Source organism: Nerophis ophidion, linkage group LG28, assembly GCF_033978795.1.
Source record: "Nerophis ophidion isolate RoL-2023_Sa linkage group LG28, RoL_Noph_v1.0, whole genome shotgun sequence".
Lineage (NCBI taxonomy): Eukaryota > Metazoa > Chordata > Actinopteri > Syngnathiformes > Syngnathidae > Nerophis > Nerophis ophidion.
The window spans coordinates 28,801,722-28,820,230 of NC_084638.1; the positions used below are offsets into that span (position 1 = coordinate 28,801,722).

General features: G+C 42.1%; 1 protein-coding gene across 3 annotated transcripts in view; it reads left to right on the plus strand.

Moving 5' to 3' along the window:
* The first annotated feature begins 3,371 nt into the window (after positions 1 to 3,371).
* Positions 3,372 to 18,509, plus strand: part of LOC133545172 (gastrula zinc finger protein XlCGF57.1-like) — a 64,756-nt gene continuing 49,618 nt past the window's right edge. The window contains exons 1-3 of one of the 3 annotated variants that reach the window (XM_061890549.1): positions 3,372 to 3,789; positions 4,508 to 4,774; positions 9,143 to 9,250. In XM_061890549.1, the coding sequence (XP_061746533.1) occupies positions 3,687 to 3,789; positions 4,508 to 4,774; positions 9,143 to 9,250 (478 nt within the window). In that variant the 5' untranslated portion in view covers positions 3,372 to 3,686. The remainder of the gene's footprint in view (positions 3,790 to 4,507; positions 4,775 to 9,142; positions 9,251 to 18,509) is intronic. The other 2 variants (XM_061890550.1, XM_061890547.1) reach the window with 2 other exon arrangements.

Sequence of the window (18,509 nt, forward strand, 5' to 3'; positions counted from 1 at the left end):
ACATGTATATATATATGTATACATGTATATATATATGTATACATATATATATATGTATACACATATATATATATATATATATATATGTATACATATATATATACATGTATATATATATAATATATATACATACATATATATATATATATATATATATATATATATATATATATATATATATATGTGTGTATATATATATATATATGTATATATATTTCCAGCTTTTAACTCGCTCGACCGCTCATAAAAGCAATGGGACTCTGTCTGTGAATGGAGCTTTTAGTGGCGCAGTGGGAGAGTGGCCGTGCGCAACCTGAGGGTCCCTGGTTCAAATCCCACCTAGTACCAACTTCGTCACCTCCGTTGTGTCCTGAGCAAGACACTTCATCCTTGCTCCTGATGGGTGCTGGTTGGCGCCTTGCATGGCAGCTCCCTCCATCAGTGTGTAAATGTGGAAGTAGTGTCAAAGCGCTTTGAGTACCTTGAAGGTAGAAAAGCGCTATACAAATACAACCCATTTATTTATCATTTATATTATATAAATATGTAAATATTATACAAATATGTACATAAAGTGTTGTGATTATATTCCAACTCCGCGTTCTTCTTGTCATCGCCGCCGCCGCTACCACATTACTTTGCATACATTCTTAAAATAAACTGTTTATTGTGTTTCCCAATCACAGAACCAACAAGTGTTGTCTTGAATTGCAAAACAACATCCAAAATATTATTTTAAGTGGTCAATTCCGTCTTTTTTTTTCTTAAAGGAACTCTTTTGCCTTAGAAAGAATGGATACTTTTAAGTCATGAGTATTTTTTTGTTCCAGACAAAATAAGAAGAAGAAGAAATAGAAAAAAATGAACAAATATGGTATGAAGTAACTAGAATATTTTGAATGAAAGCCTTTTTAAATTTTGTAATGTTTTTTATTTGCAGGCTGTACTTAATGAAATCTTCAAATAATAAGATATGTTTATCAGTCAATAAGTGCATCAGTGACCAAATGCCTTTTTCAAACCATTGCCGTACAAAGATGGATTTGTTTCTCATTTGAATATAAGAACAATTCCATAGTGGAGTATTGTGTGTGATGAAGTTGTGTTTGGAAATTAGTTTCCAGTACAAAAAATAAAATAAGCCACTGGGAACTGATTTTTATTGGTTTTAACCCTTCTGAAAGTGTGATAATGTTCCCCTTTAAATAGACTCCCTTTTTAGACCGGCTGATCTGCCGTTTCTTTTCTTTTTCTCCTCTGTCCCACTGGAGGGGGTCCGGTCTGGTGGCCATGGATGAGGTACTGGCTGTCCTAAGTCGGGACCCAGGATGGACTGCTCGTCCAGAGCTGGGACCCAGGATGGACCGCTCGCCTGTGTATCGGTTGGGGACATCTCTGCGCTGCTGATCCGCCTCTGCTTGGGATGGTTTCCTGTTGGCTCCACTGTGGACTGGACTCTCACGGCTGTGTTGGATCCACTTTGGACTGGACTCTCACGGCTGTGTTGGATCCACTATGGATTTAACTTTCACAGCATCGTGTTAGACCCGCTCGACATCCATTGCTTTCGGTTCCCCTAGGGGGTGGGAGGGGGTTGCCCACATATGTGGTCCTCTCCAAGGTTTCTCATAGTCATCATTGTCACCGACGTCCCACTGGGTGTGAGTTTTCCTTGCCCTTATGTGGGCCTACCGAGGATGTCATTGTGGTTTGTGCAGCCCTTTGAGACACTAGTGATTTAGGGCTATATAAATAATCATTGATTTATTGATTGATATATATATATATATATATATGTGTGTGTGTGTGTGTGTATGTGTATGTATATATATATATATATATATTAGGGCTGGGCAACGATTAAACATTTTAATCGAAGTTAATCGCACTATTTCCGATTAATCGCGATTAACTTTATTGTATACGCAAAGCCCAATAATGAATTCAAAAGTAGTGTGTAGTGCACCTTTATTGGAATATTCTCCCACATGAACAAAAGCGCCAAAACATTTGTTGTGCAAACACAATTTAAATCAGTCCTTGTTAAACAGTAGCAGTTAAAAAGCATATTTTATGAAAATCAACTCAAAAAATGTAAATACAAACATTTAAGCTTATTGCCACTGCCAGGGTATTTAAGTTATCCTGTTTGTTATGGAATATAAATATAATCTACATACAAATCTCTGAGCCACAATCATAACATCTGAACAGGCAATTTCTGAGGTAACAGCAGAAACATTTTTTTTTATCAGGGATCTTATGTTTAAAAAACCTATATTATAGGTAGTGGGCTGTTTTAGGGAATTTTTGATCAAATGATCCGTAGTAGCAATATTAATAATGTTGTGTTTATTCTGCGTAGTGCACTTAAAATAATTATGACCATATCTAGGAATTGATATGATGGGAATTTTCCGATTGTTTGCTTGGTGCTTTGATAAACTGAAGGCATCATATACATGGTACTATATTGTGATGTTATGAGCCAGGGGAAAAAAGAACTACCCTACCCAGCATGCAACAGGAGTGACGAGCATGCGCGGTAGCCCGGTATAGGTTGTGTCGCCATCTTGTATGTTGTGATATGCACGCTCTGAAAGCAAACGTTGAGAACTCAGCCAACACTCCTGGTCTGCATTATTCATTAATAGACAGACAACACATATACTCCGCTGCCTCACAGGCCGCTGGATGTAGCCGGCAAAGTATTCCCATGCTAGCTAGCCGGTCTAGCATGCACACCTCATTCAGTCCAAAACGGCCCGATCTATCCACATCCAGAATTGTCTGGCGGTCGTAGGTGATCCCGGAGTGACCACGCTGTAAGCCAGCCATGAAATTTGCAGAATTGTCCGGTATTTTTGCCAAATGTTCCATCTTTACCAAGAGCCCCTCCACGCCGAAGTACATCCGGGAGATGCCATCTTGTTAAGAAAAGGCGTTAACAAAATAAAAGCAAATGTGCGATAAAATAATTGTCGGCGTTAATAGATTGATGAGTTAACTCGTAATTAACGCATTAATCTGCCCACCCCTAATATAGATATATATATGATATATATAATGCCAAAGGAAATTTGAAAAGAAGATGAAAACCTCCCACATTGTAAAATACATTATAAAAATGATAAGCATCAAAGACAAAATAATATCATGAGTGTAATATATATGTTTTCTTTCGTTAGTTGTTTCAATACATTGTTAAATATTTGAATATTTTTACGAAAATAAGTTGTAGGTCTTTGTTTTGAAAATGTAAAATGGACAAGTTTACTTTTATTTTCAGAATGTTGAAATAGTTGCACGGGGGGGGGGGGGGGTCCTCTCTTGTTTCTCTCGCGAGATCTGACAACACTGCGCGCGAAGCAAACACGGCGAGGATAAAACAAGATGGCGTCTGACGGTGAAGACGTTATTGCAGTCATCAGAGTTCAATGTTCTTAGTCTGTGCCTCCCGGTACACATATATGTCCTTTATTACACTCTAGGAAGTAGAGTAAACATAGTTAATAACTGTTTGCAGGCGGTTATATTAGTCTGAGCGCACTTTGATGCTTCTCGAGCTAGCTTAGCTTGCTAGTTAGCTTAGCTTGTTAGCTGCTAACAAAGAGAGGCGGAAGTGATCAAAACACATCACTAAGTAGAGATCAAGTGTGAGTGTAAAGTGTTGTGATTGTGTGAAAATGTGCCAAAGAACGACAGCAGAGTACGAGGAGGAACTTTGTCCAACAAAAGAGGAGAAGGAGCGACAACATGAAAAACATCAAGTTGTGTTACACAGAACAGGTTTGTTTACTTCTTACTCTCACATCTTTACTAACTTTATATTTATTATTAACACTATTCTTCAATAGATTGTCTATAGGAAGATGAATTGTAATTTTACATTGTTGATAAGAAGGAGACATTGTCAGACACACAATATTTATGAGAGGTTGATGTTTGTAACAATGTGTATCAACATGTTTACACAAAACTCACACAGTCACCGGGGGAATATTCCAGAGAGCAGGTTAAGTGCAAAGTCCTGAATATGTGAAGTTTGAGAGTTTTACCTCCTAAAATAAGAAAGGTAACACACATTTAGAGTCAGTTACCATGGTAACTGACACTGTAAACCTAGCCTGCTAGCTGGCAGGTTTGACAAGTTATATATGTGTGTCAAAGCTATACTGACCTGTTATTTCCCTCATATCCGCATTTGTTGGTGCAGCCATTAATGTGGCAGTGATTGTTGAAAAAACAAAGCCTGATCCAAAGATGTCATCTTGGTCTCATACCATCTCAAACCAATTGGCCGTTCATTATTAAGTGAAATGTCTTATAGCTTAAATTCGTCTTTAACCAAGCAACACTATGTTTTATCCAGTTACTCGATTAATTGAAAACATTTCCCGTAGAACACTTGATTAATAACATTTTCAATAGCCACAGCCCTATATTTCATGTACGATTTAATATTTAGCATGTAGGAGTTAAAATGTGTTTTGTTTGTGTCCTGTAGACATCCATCAGCTGATTGGACACCAAGAAGAATGTCTCCCTCATCTGCAGGGGGACAGTTTCACTTTAGAGTATCCACAGCCCTCACATTTTAAAGGGGACAAGGAGGATCCACAGCCCCCCTATTTTAAAGAGGAAGAGGAGGGAGAGTGTCCTGTAGGGCAGGAGGAGGATGATGTCAGCAAGTTTCCACTGACTGTTGTCTCTGTGAAGACTGAAGAGCATGAAGACAAAGCAGCTGAGTCCTCACAGCTTCATCACAGTCCAAGTAAGCACATCATCCACATATCATCTAATACAATGTTTGTGACACATGTTCATCCGGGGGCCACATTTATCACTCAAGATGGAGATATACTTGCGTTTTATCATCACCATTTGAAGGGGAACATTATCACAATTTCAGAAGGGTTAAAACCAATGAAAATCAGTTCCCAGTGGCTTATTTTATTTTTCAAAGTTTTTTTCAAAATTTTACCTATCATGGAATATCCCGAAAAAAGGCTTTAAAGTGCCTTATTTTGGCTATCTTTGAAACCACTATCCATTTCCCTGTGACGTCATACAGTGCTGCCAATACAACCAAACATGGCGGATAGAACAGCAAGATATAGCGACATTAGCTCGGATTCAGACTCGGATTTCAGCGGTTTAAGCTAATCAACAGATTATGCATGTATTGAAACGGATGGTTGGTGTGTGGAGGCAGATAGCGAAAACGAAATTGAAGAAGAAACTGAAGCTATTGAGCGAATAGTTATTGAAGCTATTCGCTCAATAGCTATAGCTCTAGCTGTTGAAGCTATTCGGCGATCGCCTTTTAACCAACGTTTGCATATTTTGACCACTGGAGCAACTTAAATCTGTCGATTGGTAAGTGTTTGTTTGGCATTGAATGTGGGTGGAGGGAAAGGCTGGATGCAAATATAGCTACAAATGTACATATAGCTTGCCTAAATAGCATGTTAGCATCAATTAGCTGGCAGTCATGCCGCAACCAAATATGTCTTATTAGCATATACTTATAAGTCAATAACATCAACAAAACTCACCTTTGTGATTTCGTTGACTTTATCGTTGGAAATGCATCTGCTTTGAGTGTCGCAGGATATCCACACATCTCTGTGCCATGTCTGTCGTAGCATAGCTGTCGTCGGTAAAATGTGCAGAACAAACGAGGGACTTTCGCATCTTTTGACACTGGTGCAACTTGAATCTTTTGATGGGTATATGTTTGTTTGGCATTAAATGTGGGTGAAGGGAAAGGCTGGATGCAAATATAGCTACAAATGAGGCATAACGATGCAATATGTACATACAGATAGCCTAAATAGCATGTTAGCATCGATTAGCATGCCGTGCTAATCGATGCACACTCCACGCAAGTCAACTTGAATCCGTCCCTGATGATGTTGTTACACCCTCCGACAACACACCCACGAGGCATAATGTCTCCAAGGTACGGAAAACCGTCAAAAAAAATGGAAAATAACAGAGCTGGTTTGACTTGTGTGTGTAATGTGTTGGAGAAAATGGCGGATTGCTTCCCATTGTGACGTCACGGGTGAAAGGTCATTGCTCCGACAGCGAACAATTGAAAGCCATTTAAATCGCCAAATTCACCCTTTTAGAGTTCGGAAATCGGTTAAAAAAACACATGGTCTTTTTTCTGCAACATCAAGGTATATATTGACGCTTACATAGGTGTGCTGATAATGTTCCCCTTTAAACATGAATGCTCATCAATCATCAACAGTGTAATTGCTGGGGTGTAACCATGTGACCTGGAGGCCGTCCTCCTAACCTCACGTGGTCAATTGAAGGCAAACATTCAATATGGCTACTGTTTATTTACCTTTAGCAGCACATATGTCAGCATATTTCAAGGGTTTAGTGGTGAAGATTAGGGATTTATACCGAGTACCATTTTTTTAGTACTGGTTCCTAATTATGTTGTCTATGAGGACCGTGAAGATTCTGGACTAACAACACAACTATTTGTATTTTTAATTCCAGCTGACGGAGGTAACTATGACACGTTGTAACATTGAGTTCAGCTGCCGCTGCTACACATTACAATCAGCTTTGAATAATGACAAATAAGGAAGCAACACAAGTTTGATGTGTGTGTTATTGAGAAGAAGATGACATAACTGCATTTCACCTTGCACTGCACACATAGTTGACTTCCATAAGACTTCAAATAAACAGCTGTTGATAAAAGACTTCCCTGCTGTTACAGAACATCATGTTGGAGGTGTTCAACCTCTTGTGCTAATTGGAATGCTATACAACATGCCTTTTTTACACTTTTTTATTTCCACAAATGACATGTAGTCATGTTTTGAGCAATGACAGTTTGAAAGAAAAAAAAACAGCTTTGCAACTTTTTCTAAATTACATTTAACCTCCAAGCTTTTTTATTTCACTTTTGTTATGTTTTTGTTTATTTTAATAGTATGTTCAGAATGTGCCCTGGGCCTTTAAAACATTAGCTGTGGGCCACAAATGGCCTCTGGGGCACACTTTTGACAACCCTGCTATAGATAATAAAAAAATAAATCTGATAAATCAATGGATAAAAAGCAGAGCCTGGAGACGCATGCGCGTTTATCATAACTCTCTCTCTCTCTCTCTCTCTCTCTCTCTCACTGTCCCTCCCTCACCAATGCTGCTGTTGCGTGCACAATGTCTTTTGTTTTTAACCCCTTCTTAACCCTGAATGTACATTGTTAATACACGCAACCATAACTCAAAATGCCGGACATTTGAGACATTTAAGAAACTCTGCCCTGACAGCTGCACAAAAGAGGACATGTCCGGTGAAAAGAGGACATATGGTCAGTCTATCCTAGCCCGGTCGCTGCTAGCAAAAGAGGACATGTCCGGTGAAAAGAGGACGTATGGTCAGTCTATCCTAGCCCGGTCGCTGCTAGCAAAAGAGGACATGTCCGGTGAAAAGAGGACATATGGTCAGTCTATCCTAGCCCGGTCGCTGCTAGCAAAAGAGGACATGTCCGGTGAAAAGAGGACATATGGTCAGTCTATCCTAGCCCGGTCGCTGCTAGCAAAAGAGGACATGTCCGGTGAAAAGAGGACATATGGTCAGTCTATCCTAGCCCGGTCGCTGCTAGCAAAAGAGGACATGTCCGGTGAAAAGAGGACGTATGGTCAGTCTATCCTAGTCAGGTCGCTGCTAGCATGCTAGCAAAAGAGGACATATCCGGTGAAAAGAGGACGTATCGTCAGTCTATCCTAGTCAGGTCGCGGCTAACATGCTAGCAAAAGAGTACATGTCCAGTGAAAAGAGGACATTTGGTCAGTCTATCCTAGTCAGGTCGCGGCTAGCATGCTAGCAAAAGAGGACATATCCGGTGAAAAGAGGACGTATCGTCAGTCTATCCTAGCCAGGTCGCGGCTAACATGCTAGCAAAAGAGGACATGTCCAGTGAAAAGAGGACATTTGGTCAGTCTATCCTAGTCAGGTCGCGGCTAGCATGCTAGCAAAAGAGGACATGTCCAGTGCTAGACTGACCATACGTCCTCTTTTCACTGGACATGTCCTCTTTTGCGGAGCTATCAGGGCAGAGTTTCTTAAATACCTCAAATGTCCGGCATTTTGAGTATTGTTTACGCCACTTAATATGTCCGTCTGTAAACTGGTTCGGTACAACTCCGCACCGAATCAAAACCCCCGGACTGAAACGGTTGAATACAAATACGTGTACCGTTACACCCCTAGTACTGGTACTAAAATTATTTTGTTACTTTTCTAAATAAAGGGGACCACAAAAATGGCATTATTGGTTTTATTTTAACAAAAAAACTTAAGGTACATTAAACATATGTTTATTATTGCAGTTAAGTCCTACAATAAAATAGTGAGTATATTAGACAACTTGTGTTTAGTAGTAAGTAAGCAAACAAAGACTCTTAATTAGTCTGCAGTAACATATGGTGTCATTTATACACCTATTATTTTATACACATTATTAAAGGCCTACTGAAAGCCACTACTAGCCACCACGCAGTCTGATAGTTTATATATCAATGATGAAATATTAACATTGCAACACAACAATGAACACATGAAACACTTAAAGACCTACTGAAAGCCACTACTAGCCACCACACAGTCTGATAGTTTATATATCAATGATAAAATATTAACATTGCATCACATGCCAATACGGCCGCTTTAGTTTACTAAATTACAATTTTAAATTTCCCGCGAGGTATACTGTTGAAGACGTCGCGGAATGATGACGCTTATGTTGACGCGTGCTTGTGACGTTATTGGTGGTAGCGGACATATTAGCCCAGCACCACTCACGGCTAAAAGTCGTCTCTTTTCATGGCATAATTACACAGTAATTTGGACATCTGTGCTGCTGAATCTTTTGCAATTTGTTCAATTAATAATGGAGACGTCAAAGAAGAATGCTGTTGGTGGAAAGCGGTGGATTTCGGCCGGCTGTAGCAACACAAACACAGCTGGTGTTTCTTTGTTTGTTGTGAAGCTTTAATATGGAACAGAGCGGTCAATCGAACATGTTTCTGTAGCACATGTCAACCGGCAGGTTTCGGTGAGAAAATGGTGGTAATAAGTTGGATCTTACCGTAAACATGAGTGCAGCTTGTGTGGTTCTTCCTGCAGCTGTCAAAGAGGCAGCTGCGACTTTCTTGGCTCCTCCATGGCTTCACTCAGAGACACTGGCGGTCACCACACCCCTCCGACTTTCAGGTATGACTTTATAATCTGACTAAAACACTAGTAACACAATAAGCAGATAAGAGATTTTCCAGAATTATCCTAGCAAATGTGTCTATTAACATCTGAATCGCTCTCACTGCCCTCGTCTTTTTTTTCTTCTTCAAGTCCTTCACTCTCACTATCCTCATCCACTAATCTTTCATCCTCGCTCAAATTAATGGGGAAATCGTTGCTTTATCGGTCCGAATCGCTCTAGCTGCTGGTGGCCATGATTGTAATCAATGTGTGGATGTGAGGAGCCCTCACACCCGTGACGTCACGCGCACATCGTCTACTACTTCCAATAGAGGCAAGGCTTTTTTACTAGCGACCAAAAATTGCCAATTTTACTGTCGATGTTCTCTACTAAATCCTTTCAGCAAAAATACGGCAATATCGGGAAATGATGAAGTATGACACAGAATGGACCTGCTATCCCCCTTTAAATAAGAACATCTCATTTCAGTAGGACTTTATGGACAAGTGGTAGAAAATGTGTTATTAATCCACTTGTTTATTTACTGTTAATATCTGCTTACTTTCTCTTTTAACATGTTCTATCTACACTTCTGTTCAAATGTAATAATCACTTATTCTTCTTTTCTTTGATACTTTACATTAGTTTTTGGATGATACTACAAATTTGGGTATCAATCTGATACCAAGTAGTTACAGGATCATACATTGGTCATATTTAAAGTCTTCATGTGTCCAGGGACATATTTCCTGACTTTATAAACATAATATACATTTGAAAAAACGAAAGAAGACGTTGTGATGCCCAAAAATATCGACGTAAACATAGTAGTATCGGCTAGATACGTGGCGTTTGTTTACATTTTGATGCCAGTGAGCTACAGTGTAGTGAAACATGTTTAGCTGGTCCTCGTCCTCCAGTGATAATTTACCTGGAAGAAACTTACTTTATTTGTCGCCACGGAGGCGAGGATTAGTGATTTAGAAGTAGCTGAAACACTGCCGACGGCGGATGGACGTTAGCCGCTAGCTAGCTAGCCATGTCTTAAAGCACCTCTTCCTGAGAGTGTTTCAGTGTTATAACTTCACCTTTATTGTTAGTTTTTACACCAAAATGCGTCCGTTCTCCCTTTTCTGTCTCCACACTGTGTCTGCTTGTAAGTACTCGGTGATTGTGTGCCGCCGAACATGCTCGTCTGCTCGTAAACCAGCAATGTCACGACGTGACTTTGACGCGGGAGCAAGGGTTAAGTTTCAGAGACGGCATAGTACCAAAAATGATTCATTAGTATCGCAGTACTATACTAATGTCGCTATATCTTACAACCATAATAGGTGGAATGGCACACTCATAATTCAAATAACAAAATAATGTTGTTTTTCATCAGATATGTACTAGTATTGTATATGTGGATGGGGGCCCTGCTTTGGAAATAATGTGTGCCTCTTTCAGAGATCACCTTTAGTTCCACTTCAAACATTGACATGTTGCACAGTGAGATGAGTTCTGTAGCACAAGTGTGGGATAACGTCAACAGTTGTGGAACTTTCTAACGAACACAGTGGAAAGTATTTTGAGACAAATGAAAATACGCAGATATTTTTTTCTCCTTTTCCTGTTAACTCGAGATAAAAACTGGATCTCGTTGGAAGCGCGATTTATGCACATACGCCGTTTTAGGTATAACAAAATGATGGCTGCCAATGTAGTTTACTACGTCACTATGTCAGTAGTTGTCAAACTTTTTATCACCAGGTACCACCTCATAAAATACTTGGATTTCCAAGTACCGCCTTAGTGAACTGTCAGGTTCATTCAATATAGGAAACTAAAACACTGTACTTAAACAATTAGATAATATTTGGCGTTCCAATAGTGGTACACGTACATCAGTTGTGTGTGTGTGTATATATATATATATATATATAATGTGTGTGTGTGTGTGTATATGTATATAAATATGTGTGTATGTATGTATGTATATATGTATATGTATATATATATATATATATATATATATGTGTGTATGTATATGTATGTATGTATGTATATATATATACAGGGCTGCGAATCTTTGGGTGTCCCACGATTCGATTCAGTATCAATTCTTGGGGTCGCGACTCGATTATATATCGATTTTTTAAAAATTTAACGCGATTCTTGATTCAAAAACAATATTTTTCCGATTCAAAAGGATTGTGTATTCATTCAATACATAGATTTCAGCAGGATCTACCCCAGTCTGCTCACATGCTAGCAGAGTAGTAGATTTAAAAAAAAAAAAAGCTTTTATAATTGTAAAGGACAATGTTTTATCAACTGTGTAGATTCCTAAAGTAGCCTTAGCTTGACGCTCCTCTCCTTTCTCCTTCACTCCGCTTGCTGCGGCAACAACAAACAAAACTCCAGACGTTCTTCTTCGTTTGTATGGTTTACTTGTGAACTTAATAATTCAAAACGTAAAACAATCACAATGTGGGAACAAATGAATGACAAAATAAAGAGAGTTTGTTGCAGTACGAGTTAGAAAAAGTATGAGTGAGGTCAAAAAACTGTGTGGCTCAATTCCACCGCACCTGACTGCAATTACCCATAACACCTTGCTTCCAAAAAACACCCTGCCACACAGATCCTTCCGCCATAAATGCAATTAAAACAGTTTTATCATCAAATTATTTTGAGAAATGTAATAATTAGAAATAAAGTGAGCTTTATTTCTAATTATAACCCTCACTGGTGAACAAGACTCCCAGGTACTTGAACTCCTCCACTTGGGGCAAGATCTCCTCCCCAACCTAGAGATGGCACTCCACCCTTTCCCGGTTGAGAACCATGGACTCATACTGAGGAGTACCACAGTAATGACAACAGTAAAATGCACTAGCGTAGTCGGCCTAAGTAGTCATTAAAAACAAGGCAGACACATATTTAACAAGTAGATTTTATATTTTAGGCCATTGTAACATTACATGCAATTTTAACAGTAACAGTGTGTTTGAATACAGACTCTAGAGCTCACCGGTATTTAACCACTAATATAGCTAACATATATTAGCTGTACCGGACTATAAGCCGCAGATATATACTGGTATGAAAGATTTTGTAAATTTTTATTTACATACCTTAATTGTTCCCAAACAGTGTCTGTCACAAGGCAGTAAAACGGCTGATCAAACAAAACAGAAGTCATAATTATGGACCCATTAACTGCAAAAGCAAGCTCTCCAGTCAGCTAATCAGACTCAAAAGCTCTATGGTGACAGCTTGTCGAATTTACTGAGGAATTTGCTAAACTGAAACAATTAAAAAAAAATGCCATTATAAGTTAATATTACTTGGAAACGTGTTAGCATATTAGCTAATGCTAATGATGCTGCAGTCATTATATTACAATAGCACGTAAAAAAAATGCATGAAAATGCTCCTAATGAAAACACATGGGACGGTCTAGTATGTATAAACAGTTTTACTCATGCTGTAAAATTTACAAACGTTGCTTGAAGTTATGTACAAAAAAATCGATACGAGCAGAAACGCTGTGGACGGCTAGAAGACTGAACACCACTCTACTTCCGGTTGTAGGCACTAAATGGAAGAACACTGCAGAACCTGCAGTGAGCGATTTTGTCCAAAAGATTGCCATAGCACAAAGAAAAAAAACAGCCTCTCAGTACATTTGTTTATTAAAAAAAAAAAACTATTTTCGTTATGACCGCCAACGAAGAAAAATCCATTCACTAGCTACACAGTTTTATAAGCTGCAGGGTTCAAAGTGTAAGAAAAAAGTAACGACTTACAGTTAACGATCGGTGATTATTTGTCGTATGTTACTAGTACCACTAGTAATGCAGTTTGAGAATAAATGGTCTAGAATAGTCAAGTTGCAAGAAAATGCCATCCATCCATCCATTTTCTACCGCTTATTCCCTTTGGGGTCGCGGGGGGCGCTGGCGCCTATCTCAGCTACAATCGGGCGGAAGGCAGGGTACACCCTGGACAAGTCGCCACCTCATCGCAGGGCCAACACAGATAGACAGACAACATTCACACTCACATTCACACACTAGGGCCAATTTAGTGTTGCCAATCAACCTATCCCCAGGTGCATGTTTTTGGAGGTGGGAGGAAGCCGGAGTACCCGGAGGGAACCCACGCATTCACGGGGAGAACATGCAAACTCCACACAGAAAGATCCCGAGCCTGGATTTGAACCCAGGACTGCAGGAACTTCGTATTGTGAGGCAGACGAACTAACCCCTCTGCCACCGTGAAATGCATATTGCAAAAAGTTTTTTTTTCATATGGGATATATATTGTAATAATATATTTCCTATATTGTGTTTTGGCGACTGAGTTACCAAGTTTTTAGCGTAAAGTCTAAGCCATTTTTTTCCAGTGTACATTCGAAAAATATTAAATTTTGTTTAATAATATCATGAGTCAATTTCTTCGACATTAATATTCATATATTAGTCACTGTTACAAGCGGCCTTTCTTAAGGCCCTCGATAAAAACAATTCATATTTTTAAAGCGCGACACAAATCGTTATATTTGTTTTATTCAGCCATTTTGTAAGGCGTCCAACAGCTATAAAATTATAAAATGATATTGCTGAATAGACAATATGTCTATTAATTTTTTAGTCATAACAGTCCTTATGTGTTGACACAAACACGTCGGATGGAGGATCCTGTGTTCATGGTCTGCCTTTGCGGCGCCAGTGCCTCCTTTCTCACAGCCGTTTATGCACACATATTTCAAACGTGCTAAGTATGAACACAAAACGACAGTTGCGAGTGTTAAATGATTATATTTGCATCTCCTCCTCGCAGCATTGTGGCCATTCTGCAAATCAGCGCATATATATATATATATATAAATATATATATATATATAAATATATATATATTTGATGTCATGGCTGTCTTGAGTTTCCAATCATTTCTACAACTGTTATTTTTTTGTGATGTAGTGATTGGAGCACATATTTGTTGCTCACTAAAAAGCATTCATGAAGTTTGCTTCTTTTATGAATTTATTATGGATTTACTAAAAATGTGAAGAAATGTGCTGGGTCAAAAGTATACATACGGCAATGTTAATATTTGCTTACATGTCCTTTGGCAAGTTTCGCTGCAAAAATGCGCTTTTGGTAGCCATCCACAAGCTTCTGCTTGAATTTTTGACCACTCCTCTTGAAAAAATTGGTGCATCCATCCATCTTCTTCCACTTGTTCGAGGTCGGGTCGCGGGGGCAGCAGCCTAAGCAAGGAAGCCCAGACTTTCCTCTCCCCAGCCACTTAGTCCAGCTCTTCCCGGGGGATCCCGAGGCGTTCCCAGGCCAGCCGGGAGACATAGTCTTCCCAATGTGTCCTGGGTCTTCCCCGTGGCCTCCTACCGGTTGCACGTGCCCTAAACACCTCGGTAGGGAGGCTTTCAGGTGGCATCCTGCCCAGATGCCTGAACCACCTCATCTGGCTCCTCTCCATGTGAAGGAGCAGCGGCTTTACTTTGAGTTCCTCACGAATGGCAGAGCTTCTCACCCTATCTCTAAGGGAGAGCCCCGCTACCCGGCGGAGGAAACTCATTTCAGCCGCTTGTACCCGTGATCTTATCCTTTCGGTAATTACCCAAAGTTCATGACCATAGGTGAGGATGGGAACGTAGATCGACCGGTAAATTGAGAGCTTTGCCTTCCGGCTCAGCTCCTTCTGCCCCACAATGGATCGATACAACGTCCGCATTACTGAAGACGCCGCACCGATCTGCCTGTCGATCTCACGATCCACTCTTCCCTCACTCATGAATAAGACTCCTACGTACTTGAACTCCTCCACTTGGGGCAGGGTCTCCTCCCCAACCCGGAGATGGCACTCCACCCTTTTCCGGGCGAGAACCATGGACTCGGACTTGGAGGTGCTGATTCTCATTCCAGTCACTTCACACTCTGCTGCGAACCGATCCAGTGAGAGCTGGAGATCCCGGCCAGATGAAGCCATCAGGACCACATCATCTGCAAAAAGCAGAGACCTAATCCTGCGGCCACCAAACCGGCACCTCTCAACACCTTGACTGCGCCTAGAAATTCTGTCCATAAAAATTATGAACAGAATCGGTGACAAAGGGCAGCCTTGGCGGAGTCCAACCCTCACTGGAAATGTGTTCGACTTACTGCCGGCAATGCGGACCAAGCTCTGGCACTGATCGTACAGGGAGCGGACCGCCACAATAAGACAGTCCGATACCCCATACTCTCTGACCACTCCCCATAGGACTTCCCAAGGGAAATGGTCGAATGCCTTCTCCAAGTCCACAAAGCACATGTAGACTGGTTGGGCAACCTCCCATGCACCCTCAAAGACTCTGCTGAGAGTATAGAGTCCACAGTTCCACGACCAGGACAAAAACCACACTGTTCCTCCTGAATCCGAGGTTCGACTATCCGGCGTAGCCTCCTCTCCAGTACACCTGAATAAACCTTACCGGGAAGGCTGAGGAGTGTGATCCCCTGATAGCTGGAACACAGAGGTACCGCACCCGATGTCCACGCGATGCTGCAGAGTCTTGTCAAGCAAGACAGCCCCACAGCATCCAAAGCCTTTAGGAACTCCGGGCGGATCTCATCCACCCCTGGGGCCTTGCCACCGAGGAGCTTTTTAACTACCTCAGCAACCTCAGCCCCAGAAATAGGAGAGTCCACCACAGATTCCCCAGGCACTGCTTCCTCATAGGAAGACGTGTTGGTGGGATTGAGGAGGTCTTCGAAGTATTCCTTCCACCTATTCACAACATCCGCAGTTGAGGTCAGCAGAACACCATCCGCACCATACACGGTGTTGATAGTGCACTGCTTCCCATTCCTGAGGCGGCGTATGGTGGTCCAGAATCGCTTCGAAGCCGTCCGGAAGTCGTTTTCCATTGCTTCCCCAAACTCCTCCACGACCGCTGAAGCTGCACACCGCATGGCCTGTCGGTACATGTCCACTGCCTCCGGAGTCCTATGTGCCAAAAGAACCCGATAGGACTCCTCCTTCAGCTTGACGGCATCCCTCACCGCTGGTGTCCACCAATGGGTTCTAGGATTACCGCCCCGATAGGCGCCAATTACCTTGCGGCCACAGCTCCGATCAGCTGCCACGACAATAGCGGTGCGGAACATGGTCCACTCGGACTCAATGTCCAGCACCTCCCTCGTGACATGTTCAAAGTTCTTCCGGAGGTGGGAATTGAAACTTTCTCTGACAGGAGACTCTGCCAGACGTTCCCAGCAGACCATCACAATGCGTTTGGGCCTGCCAGGTCTGTCCGGCATCCTCCCCCACCATCGCAGCCAACTCACCACCAGGTGGTGATCGGTAGAAAGCTCCGCCCCTCTCTTCACCCGAGTGTCCAAAACATGAGGCCGCAAATCCGATGACACAACTACAAAGTCGATCATGGAATTGCGGCCTAGGGTGTCCTGGTGCCAAGTGCACATATGGACACCCTTATGTTTGAACGCGGTGTTTGTTATGGACAATCTGTGACCAGCACAAAAGTCCAATAACAAAACACCACTCGGGTTCAGATCCGAGCGGCCTTTCTTCCCAATCACGCCTCTCCAGGTTTCACTGTCGTTGCCAACGTGAGCGTTGAAGTCCCCCAGCAGAACAAGAGAATCACCTGAGGGAGCACTTTCCAGTACTCAAATAGGGTGGGTACTCTGAACTGTTGTTTGGTGCGTGAGCACAAACAACAGTCATGACCCGTCCTCCCACCCGAAGGCTCAAAGCCTCCCACGTGCAGGCTTTTAGCCGGGGGAAAACAAGAATTGCCACCCCAGCCCATCGCCTCTCACTGCCGGCCACGCCAGAGTAGAAGAGAGTCCAGCCTCTTTCTAGAGAAGTGGTTCCAGAGCCCTTGCTATGCGTCGAAGTGAGTCCGACTACATCCAGCCGGAATTACTCTTCTTCGCGCACTAGCTCAGGCTCCTTCCCCCCGAGTGAGGTGACGTTCCACGTCCCAAGAGCTAGCTTCTGTAGCCAAAGATCGGACTGCCAAGAGCCCTGCCTTCGGCTTCCGCCCAGCTCACATCGCACCCGACCTCTATGGCCCCTGCTATGGGTGGTGAGCCCATTGGAGGGGGGACCCATGTTGCCTCTTCGGGCTGTGCCCGGCCGGGCCCCATGGGAACAGGCCCGGCCACCAGACGCTCGCAATCGTGCCCCACTTCCGGGCCTGGCTCCAGAAGGGGGCCCCGGTGACCTGCGTCCCGACGAGGGAAATCTGGGTCCTTTGTTTTTACTTTTCATAGAGGTCTTCGAGATGCTCTTTGTCTGGTCCCTCACCGAGGACCAGTTTGCCTTGGGAGACCCTACCAGGGGGCTTAAGCTCCCAGACAACATAGCTCCTAGGATCACTAGGTAAGGTAAGGTGGCAGCTCAGAGAGGAAAAAAAAAAATGGTGTAGTTCAGCTAAATATGTTGATTATCTGACATTGACTTGTTTCTTCGGCATTGTCCACACCTTTAAGTCAGGACTTTGGGAAGGCCATTCTAAAACCTTCATTCTAGCCGGATTTAGCCATTCCTTGACCACTTTTGAGGTGTGTTTGGGGTCATTGTCCTGTTGGAACACCCAACTGCACCCAAGACCCAACCTCCAGGCTGATGATTTTAGCTTGTCCTGAACAATTTGGAGCTAATCCTCCTTTTTCATTGTCACATTTAAAGCAGCAGTTCCATTGGCAGCAAAACCGAGCCAGAGCATAACACTACCACCACCATGCTTGACTGTAGGATGGTGTTCTTGGGATTAAAAGCCTCACCTTTTCTCCTCCAAGCATATTGCTGGCTATTGTGGCCAAACAGCTCCATCTGTGTTTCATCTGACATCACATGGACAAAGATAAGACCTTCTGGAGAAAATAAAATACAATAGTGTCGGATTGAGTTTGTGATGAACCCCAAGATGCGGAGAAGGCGGCAGGCATTGTAAAGGAAAACATGATTTAATTTATCACTAAAACAAAACAAAAGCGTAGAAACAAAAGGCGCGCACGAGGCGGATAACAAACTTGGCTACGAACAAAAACACTTACTCTGACACGAAGGAACTACGGCATGAAGAGAGTAAACAGAAGTAGACACAGCTACAAGGATAAGTAATTAGGACATTGACAGGGAGTGGTGACAATAGTCCAGCACTGACTGGAGGAGAAAACAGGTCTAAATAGTGACTGGCTGACACCAGGTGTGGCCAGGTGCCAATCAGCCACAGCTGAGGGGACACAG